The following is a 9,699-nucleotide window of genomic DNA, read 5'->3' as shown; positions in this document are numbered from 1 at the left end:
ACAAGATGACTCGACTGATCCCTCCTGACGTGAGCTACATGCCAAGATTCTTTGGAAAGTTCCCTAACGTCCCTCCTCAAAACATGGAGTTTCTCTCCATGAGGACACACACGAGTGTGCACCCTCAGAACACACTCACACATTCTCATATGCATTCACCCTTGCATTGTCCCACTTAGACACACACACACACACACACACACACACACCCCATAGTCACTTGTGCACTCCTACCAGCCCACAAACACAAACTGCCGCGGTCCCCAGTTTTCTCTCTGGTGAATTTACCCCACAAACCCACCCTCAGGATTTCCCTGACCACGACCCCATTCCCAGTCTCCCCGTTATCCTTCCCTGTCCAGCCGTCGGGGGTTCCAAAGCAGGAGGCGTCTCCCCGGAGTCGCTGCCCAGAATCACAGCTTTCCTTCCTCTACTCAGGAGTGGGGAGAGAGAGGACGCCAGACGGGCCCAGGGTGACGTCGAGGGGACAGCCCCACAGCCGGTGGTGGCGAAGCGGCTGGGCTCCCGGCAGACTGTCCCCTTAGCACATTGTCGCCGCGCCCCCTGGCGGACGCTGGTCCCCGACGGGCTCCGGACGCGAAGAGGAGTGAGGCGGGCGCGCGTGGGAGGGCGTCCCAAGGGGAGGGGTCGGCGGCCAGTGCAGGCCCGGAGGCGGGAGCCACCGGGCAGGGGGCGGGGGTGAGCCCCGACGGCCAGCCCGTCAGCTCTCGCCTCAGACGGGCGGGAGCCACGGCCCCGCTCGCTGCCCATTGTCTGCGCCCCTGACCGGTGCGCCCTGGTGCCACGGTGCGGCCCGGCGGGCAGCCTCCTATCGTCACTTCAGCCAGCGCCGCAACTATAAGAGGCGGTGCCGCCCGCCGTGGCTGCCTCAGCCCACCAGCTGGGACCGCGAGCCATGCTGCCCGCCGCCCGCCCCCAGGGCTGTTAGAGCCAGACTGCGAATTCTCGCCACCGCCGCCACCGCCGCGACCCGTCCCACCGTCGCGGGCAGCAGCCAAAGCCGCCCCAACTTCAGCACAGAGCAGGCGAGGCCGGGCAGGCCATGGGGCACTGGGCGCTGCTGCCCGGCTGGGTTTCTGCTACGCTGTGGCTGGCGCTGGCCGCTCTGCCCGCAGCCCTGGCCGCCAACAGCAGTGGCCGATGGTGGTAAGTGAGCTGGTGCGGGGTCGCCACTTGTCCCGGGGCGCAGAGCCAGGGGCCAGCCCCAGCCAGCTCCCACGCTCTGGGATCCCTCCGCAGACAGGCTCGCTCCACCGCACTGACTTCCCTCCGAGACACCGAGGGGCGCTCTGGAGCGGAGCTGCCCCAGAGAATCTAGTTCTGAGGAGGTGGGGTGAACGGTCCGCCCGCGGCGGCCCACGATACTCCCTCCAGGCAGGGAGCCCACTCCCATCTGGCACCGCCCTTCTCCCTTGAGCCCCAAACCCAGCCTCGCGGGGGTAGCCACACCACGGGTTTCCCTGCCTCGGAAGCGAAGGGCCAGGCCAGCGCTCAGAAAGGAGGCGAGAGGAGGGTGGGACTCCTGAGCATTTCACCCCTTGGGTGGGCATGGACTCCAGGCCAGGATTTCCTTGCCCAGGCTCCCGGGGAAGCAGTCTCTCAGAGTCAAGGTGGACATCTAGTCTTCAGGTTTCCCATGCCTCCCCTGTCCAGTCCCCAGGCCCAGGGTCCTGAGCGGCCCTGCACAACACTCTGGGCGCCCATTCCTTTCAAACCAGTTAGCCAGGGAGCTCGGAGTCTTTACCTCATTATTGATCTCCTGCTGCTCTCTCAGGCAAATAGTCCCAGGAAGAGGGCAGGGTAGACACGATCTTTTTGCTTAGGGAGCAGGTCCCCTACCAGAGCCTGAGCTCCTACCACGCATCTCACCAGGGGCATCGTGAACGTAGCCTCCTCCACGAACCTGCTGACCGACTCCAAGAGTCTACAACTGGTGCTCGAGCCCAGTCTTCAGCTGCTGAGCCGCAAACAGAGGAGGCTGATCCGCCAGAACCCGGGGATCCTGCACAGCGTGAGCGGGGGGCTGCAGAGCGCTGTGCGAGAGTGCAAGTGGCAGTTCCGCAACCGCCGCTGGAACTGCCCCACGGCTACGGGGCCCCACCTCTTCGGCAAGATCGTCAACCGAGGTGGGTACCCAGGGAAGCGACACTTCCGGGACCAGGGGAACGCAGGGTCACCCGCAGGGCAGGGGCGGGCGAGTGCAGGGAAGATGTCCCAGGCGCCTGCAGGGTTCCAGGATCAACCCGCCAAGAGCTTCGCGCCCAGCGCCAGCTCTACCAGGCGTTTGCAAGCCGTGCACCTCCGGCGCGAAGCTTAACTTTTCTGCGCCACTGCCCCAGCAAAAGCGAGTTCTGAGTCGTGGACGCCGGCTCGCCACCGTTTCCCCGGCCCCTCTCAAAGGCGCCTGGGAAGCTGATCTCCGCGAGTGTGTCTTGCCTCCAGCCCAGCAAGGCTTGCATCGCCGACAGGGGCCGAAAGTTTGGGGCGCGGAGAGGTCTTGGCAAGTGCAGAGTTCTTCTCCTCCCCTCTTTTCAGTTTTTCCCTCTGGACCTGCCCCACTCCCACTGAGGAGCCAAATGCGCCCTGAGTCTCAGGAACGCGTGATTACAAGCGTGGACAGGGTTGCGTGCCCACGCACGTGCTTTCTCTAGGAGATCAGCTTCCCAACCCAGCCGGCCGCCGGCTCTCGGGACTCTAAGGGCGGAGTCAAGGGTCCCAAGCCCTCCACCGAGGAGGCTGGCAGAACCCCGCGTACCCCCTCGCTGATCCCCGCTCCCTTCCCTCACAGGCTGTCGGGAAACGGCGTTTATTTTCGCTATCACCTCCGCCGGGGTTACCCATTCGGTGGCGCGCTCCTGCTCAGAGGGCTCCATCGAGTCTTGCACGTGCGACTATCGGCGGCGCGGCCCTGGGGGCCCCGATTGGCACTGGGGGGGCTGCAGCGACAACATCGACTTCGGCCGCCTCTTCGGCAGGGAGTTTGTGGACTCCGGGGAGAAGGGGCGGGACCTGCGTTTCCTCATGAACCTTCACAACAACGAGGCTGGCCGCACGGTGAGCGGGCTTGAGGGGCTCCGCACGGAAGCGGAGTGGCGTGGCAGGGATCTCCGAGTCCCTGAGCAGGGGCTAACCTCGAACTTGGGGAGTGACGATCGGTGATGAGGCCAGGCGTCAGAGTAGGGAATCAGGAGAGGACGTCCCGAGGATGCAGGAGGTGTGGAAGGAAGGCAGAGAATGGAAGAGATAGTGGCTGAGGGCAGGTAGAACTGAAGACATTAGACGTCATGGAACCCGTGGAATGTATTGCCTGCAGCCCTCCGTTGTACAGATTCAAAAAACGAGGCTTGGAGGCCGAGACCACTATCCCGCGTGGAGCAGTTGGGCCTGGGGTTCAAATCTCGACGCGAGGGCTAAGCCTGGGCCTTTGCTGAGGTCCTGGCAGGGTCCGGGAGGGGGCGGTATCTGGGACGGTGGTGGCTCTGGCCCTGACAGTGCCCCGGGACACCCTTTCTTCCTCCTTCCCCCCAGACTGTGTTCTCTGAGATGCGCCAGGAGTGCAAGTGCCACGGGATGTCGGGCTCGTGCACGGTGCGCACGTGCTGGATGCGGCTGCCCACGCTGCGCGCCGTGGGCGACGTGCTGCGCGACCGATTCGATGGCGCCTCGCGCGTCCTCTATGGCAACCGCGGCAGCAACCGCGCCTCGAGGGCGGAACTGCTGCGCCTGGAGCCCGAGGACCCGGCGCACAAGCCGCCCTCCCCCCACGACCTCGTCTACTTCGAGAAATCGCCCAATTTCTGCACGTACAGCGGACGCCTGGGAACGGCGGGCACGGCCGGGCGCGCCTGCAACAGCTCCTCGCCCGCGCTGGACGGCTGCGAGCTGCTCTGCTGTGGCCGGGGCCACCGTACGCGCACACAGCGCGTCACCGAGCGCTGCAACTGCACCTTCCACTGGTGCTGCCACGTCAGCTGCCGCAACTGCACGCACACGCGCGTACTGCACGAGTGTCTGTGAGATGCTTTGCGGACTCGCCCCAGGAGCGTTCCCCTCTAGCCCACCCGGATACGTGCCCACCCAGTCCCTCCAGCCACAACCCCCGCGATTCATACGTGCGCGATCATTTCTCCCACCTCCTCCTACCGGGGGACTCCTGAAACCACTTGCCTGGGCCGGCATGAACCCTCTTGCCATCCTGATGGACCTGCCCCGGACCTACCTCCCTCCCTCTCCCGGGAGACCCCTTGTTGCACTGCCCCCTGCTTGGCCAGGAGGTGAGAGAAGGATTGTTCCCTTCCCCGTGGGGGTCAGCTTCTGACCGTGTGGCTCTGCTTCCTCCACCGCGCCAGTGACCCCCCCCCCCCCCGCCTCTCTCCCTCCCCTTTATCCTCCGTTTTTTCTCCAGATCTTCTCACGCCCTTCCCATTCTCCTGCCAAGGGTGCAGACGCTGAACACACACCTGGACAGCAGGGCCTTTCTCCTCCCCACCTACAACGGAACCGGGAGGTTCTAGGGTGAAAGGGCAGCTGTGGTGATGTGGAAAAGGAGGTCGGGGGACCCAGCAGAAATACCCCCATTCTCCCAGCCTCTGTCATGGAGCCATTGAACAGCTGTGAGCCATGCCTCCCTCACCCACCTCCTACCCCTTCCTGTCCTGCCTCCTCATCAGTGTGTAAATAATTTGCACTGAATCGTGGATACAAAGCCACGAGTTTGGTTGTTGTAAATAAAACTATTTATTGTGCTGGGTTCCGGCCTGGCTTGCAGAGACCACTTCCACCCCACCCCAGTCCCTCTCCCTTCTCCTCTCCTTCTGCTCTCCAGCCTCTTCTGATCCCTCTCTTCCTCTCCCCAATTTCTCAAAGATGCCGTTGCCTACCGGAATCAGCATTTCCTTCCATTGTAGCTATTAGTGGCTCCCCACCCCCACCGATGTAGTATCTTCCTCCGCAGAATAAAATTTCTATTTTTATCAGTGACTTGGTGGCTTCTCCTTGAACCCAGAACACACCATTGCTTGCCTCTCTTAAATAGGCTACATTGTTGGGGGACTGGTTTCCCCGCCCTGCAAGAAGACCCTGAGATTCTGACCCTTGCATGACCTTAATGAGGCCCCTGGGGATCTAGGTCCTCAGAAGAACCTGGCCAGGAGCCAGGACACCCTGCAAGATTCTTCTTCCTATTTGAACACCAACCGGCTGTGTGATACTGGGCAAGTCCATAACTGCCTCAGTTTCTTCCCTTGATGAACGGGGATTAAACAAACAAGCAAACAAACTCTCAGCCTGCCTTTCCTTTCTGGAATTGTGAAAATAGATACACCTGAGTGAAGCCATGACCCTGTTCTGAAAAGAAACCAAAGAAGAAAAGAGAAAGCCAAGCAGAAAGGGTGCTGCTGTAGAGCTTTCAGCCCCTGAAGCCTATTGGCTTCAGCTGTGGTCACGGCTTATTAGGACCTTATCACGTCCTTATTAGGACCCCAGCTCCCAACCTTGGGCTCAGGAGGATCCAGGTGACAGGTGATGGGTTCTAGCACTGGACCCAAAAGCTCAGAGACGACAGTGGGGGAGAAGAAGGGAGCTGGAGGGCTAGAATCCAGCTAGAGGCTAGGGCTTAAACCAATGTGACCAGAAGGAAACCCAAGTGTGGTCCATAACCACACCATTAAGTTAGTCATTCCCATAAAGAGCCTGAAAGAGCACTGTTACTAATAACGCTCATACCTCCATGTGCACATTCACCAGAGTCCGCAGGAGTACTAATCCTGCCCACGCCCTGAACCTATCTCTAACCCTAATCCTCTGCCCGTCCCTAGATCTAGGTCTAACCTTAGCCTTAACCCTAACTTCAGACAACACTAACCCCTTCCTAAGCTCTAACGCTTGTCCCTAATCCTAAGACTTCCCCCCAGGGGAGGACCTAAAGGGCAGGGGGAGCTATGAAGCACCCCACCCCCCAAGGGCAACAACTGATCCCAGATGGCTGGAGAATTTCCCCCTCTCCCTAGGATTCTTTTGCTGTGGTAGCTGCCTCCCACCTCTCCCTGGATGTGTGAACTCTGACCCCTGTTGGCCTTTGGGGTATGTGTGGGGGTAGGGGAGTGGAGCCAGGAGCTGCTCAACCCTGCAATGACATCCCTTTCCCTTTTTCTCCATCTGCCAAGCCAGCACCAGCTTAGCTCTCATGGGCAGCAGAGGGGGAGGAGTAGAAACCTTATTGATCCGGGGTAGAAGGCACCTCTCATAAGCCTTGGGTTTCCAGTAAAGAACCCCCTGCAGAGAATGTCCAGTCTATAATCCAATGAATTATTAGATCCCCCAGCTCCCAAAGCAAGAAGTGAATGGGATGCCAGAGGCAGGAGAGGGGGCTTGGGCCCCTACAGGACGATGCCCAGAGTTGGGGAGAGGCAGCGTTTGGGGAGCTGAAGGGTTGGCAGCTGTCCCCAAGCACTCTCACCTGATTCCTAACTCCAAGAGCTGGAATGGGTATCAGCTTTCAGGCCTAGAAGCTGGGGCCTCTGAGCTGAGCTGACACACAAGGGCTGAAGAAGCGTAAAGGGAAGCAATGAATCCTGTTCTGGCCCTAATTAGACTTTCAACAGATCTGTTGTTTTCTCAGCCTCAGTTACCTTGTCGATTGAACAGGGATGGTTGTCAGTGCTTAGACCTCTCCTTCAAGAAGGTGGTGAGGTTCAGATGAGGGTCATGTACGTGAAAACTCTGGTCACTTGAACACTTGCTGACGCCTCTTCTGTGCCAGGCGTGTGAGAAATGCTGGGGATACGGGGATGCGTGAGCCATCGTGCCTACCTGGAGAAGTTTATAGGGTGGCCAGGGAATCAAGCACATCGACTGGTATTGTCAGACGAAGAAGGGAGTGCAGTGAAGGCTCATCGAAGTGTAAAGCCCTCTGCACACCCATGAGGTTTGATGAAAGACTCCCAGAATCAGTCCTCTGCGTGGGAGCCCTCGCTTCCAGGGGTGGGGACTTCAAAGTGGGTAAGGAAGTGCAGAATGAGGCTGGGCCCTCAAGGGGCCATGCACCAAGAAAAAAGGTGTGTGTGTTGGGGGGGGGGGGGCGGGGGGCAAGCAAAAGGGGTGTGGGATCTCTGCAAAGTATTACATAGAAGCTAATTCTTTTTCATGTTATGATCACCTGTGCCATTCTCACGAAGGGCTGTGCCTGGAAGGGTATCACCATAGGCAAGTGTCGTCAGGAATGGGCCTGATGCTCCAGCTCTGCCCTATCCACCCAGGCTACCCTTCCACCCACTTCTGATCTTCAGGTGCCAGGTGCCACACACCCAGGGGGATTTGAGGCTGCCAGGGACCCCGGACACATGGTTGGCCTCAGCGGGTGAGGGAGGCACTAGTCCTGAAATACCCTGGGGGTGGGGGGGAGCGGAAAAGCTGAGAGGAGTGAGACGGCAGGCCTGCGCAGTCCCCAGGGGGTCAGCAAGCCGGCACCACACACACCCTGCCACACGCACCCTGGAAAAACCCTGTCAGTGGGGCTGCAAATACCCCAGGGTCTAGCACCCCCCCCTCCCCACCTCAGGCTGGCTCAGTCCTCCTCTCCAGGCTAGAGGGAGAAAAATAACAAAATGAGGAGAAAATAAGCTGTTTGGCTGTGGTGTGAGCAGGAATATCCATACAGAGCTGCCCACCACTCACCCTTACTCACTCTTTCCACACCCAGCCGGGGCGCCCAGCATGAGACAGACCACCCCCCTGCCCCCTCCCCCGTCTGGGCTAAAAGCAGACGCTGGTGAGCGAGCAGCAGGTTATAAATATGCCCAGGGAACTGCCGCCAACTCGCTCCCTTGTCATTCCCTGGGAGGGGATAGGGTGGGGTGGCTCCTAGGGAGGAGCCAGGGCTGTTCCTGGGGCCCAGGAGGAAGTGGGGCTTCCAAGAGGCTACTGCACTTTTTTTTTTTTTTTTTTTGCCCTTTTCAAAGGGAAGGAACCCCCACCACTTCATTTTTCCTGGGCATTTGCTCATCTGCTCAGAGGTGGGGTTCCATCCTTCCAGGGCCACACTGAGGACCTCAGAAGGAAAGGGCCCAAGGCCACCCTGTGTCACGGTGCAGCCGGGCAGCACTCCTCTTTCTCACACTCACTTACCCTCAGCAAAACCAGAGTTCATTCATTCATTCAACAGGCATTGACTGACGGCCTGCTGAGCACCAGGCCCGGGCATCAAAATACCTGCGAGCACAAGTGTCTGCACGTGTATGTGCACGCCCGCACAGTGGCCCGGCTCCCGTGTGTTCACACCAGCACCGGTCCCTCTACGGACTTCTTGGCTTTAACCCGGCAGCCTCATCAGAAAGGGTAAAGCTTCAGGCTCCTTCCTGATTCTGCCTCAGAGTAGGTTGGTGGAGGTGGAGGGTGTTGAGAGCAGGGCCCCTAAACATTCCTGCTTCCATTACTCCCCAGATAAATGAAGGGTCCTTTTTCTCCTCCTGCTCAATCATCTCCCAATGCAGGCGCCATGCCAGGAGAAAGAGCCACTTTGTGGGATGCTGGGGGCCACCTGCCCAGGCTGCCAGAGCCTCCTGCCTCCCAGTCACTTGCCAAGTAGGTGCCAAGCTGGGCAAAAGGGGGCAGTGCCACCCTGGGAAGCTTCCAGTTCTCCTCCCCCAGGGCCGAACCCCTCCCCTCTCCCTCCTCCCTATTAATCCTCGGAAGTGAAGGGGCCGTCCCTGGCGGCCCCTCGGCCCTATTGTGGCCCCTCGCCCTCCTCGGCTGGCGTCTAATTAACTCCTCCTGCCCCCGGTTTTGTGTGCCCCCCTTACCCCACCTTGTCGGCCCCGCCCCTCCGCTCGGCCTGCTCCCCCCCACGGACATTCCAGCCCGGCTGGGCTGGTGTGCCAGGGCAACCAGGGCCGGACCAAGGCCTAATCCTCCCGCCGCCTGGCCCGGCTGGGGGAGCCCCACTCACCTCCCCGCTCTCTGGGGGCTGCCCGGCTCTGCTGCGGCGGAGACACACAATCAGGACAAAGGCGCAGCCCCCAGGGGGCTAACTCAGCCTTCACGCCCAGGTTGTGCGGCATTTGGGGAGTTTAATGAATTGTCCATCACGCCTTTCAGGGCCCGCCCGTCAGCCTGGATTAATCTTCGGAGCCCTGGTGGGGTAGGAGACACTAAGCCTGTATTTATTACTCTCCCATTGTCACTAATTGAGGTAATTATCTGTGACTCTGGCCTGGCCAACAATGCGGCATTCACTCCCGGGACCTCGATGGGCCTGGCTCCCACTCTCAGCACCAACCCTCCCTCCTCTCTTCTCCCAAACCCGCCAAGGGCTAAGTTGGGCCCTGGAGCATGTTGGGAAAGTGGACAATGTCCCACAATGCTTCACCTCTCAACCAGTGTCTCCCACAGCCACCACCATGGAGTCACAGCTAGGGAGAGGCCTGCCCCCCCCACCCCGATGAGAAAAAGAAGGCAGCCTGTCTAGGGACAGTTTTGGCTGGCAGAGCCCCCAGGCCACAGAGGGGCATGTTTCTGAGCTCTTTGGTTTTCTGAACACTCCAGCTCCTTACCTCTGGGCTGGTGACACCAGGATCTCATAGGGTCCTTCTGTGGATCCACATGAGTGGTCATGTTCCTATAACCTCCAGAGGTCTAGAATATTAGGAGGCCCTAATCCATAGCAGACGTACTCTCAGGAGG

General features: G+C 59.9%; 1 protein-coding gene across 1 annotated transcript; it reads left to right on the top strand.

Annotated features, from left to right (window-relative positions):
* The first annotated feature begins 698 nt into the window (after positions 1-698).
* On the top strand, positions 699-5,001 carry WNT1 (Wnt family member 1). The gene is made up of 4 exons (XM_025930711.2): positions 699-1,167; positions 1,894-2,147; positions 2,810-3,075; positions 3,550-5,001. Exons 1-4 carry the CDS (start codon positions 1,064-1,066, stop codon positions 4,036-4,038), a joined length of 1,113 nt encoding a protein of 370 aa, XP_025786496.1. The 5' UTR covers positions 699-1,063; the 3' UTR covers positions 4,039-5,001.
* Positions 5,002-9,699: the final 4,698 nt, after the last annotated feature.

Source organism: Puma concolor, chromosome B4 (assembly GCF_028749965.1).
Source record: "Puma concolor isolate L17-30 chromosome B4, mPumCon1.1.hap2, whole genome shotgun sequence".
In the NCBI taxonomy this organism is placed as follows: Eukaryota; Metazoa; Chordata; class Mammalia; order Carnivora; family Felidae; genus Puma; species Puma concolor.
This window is presented reverse-complemented; position numbering and strand designations above follow the sequence as displayed.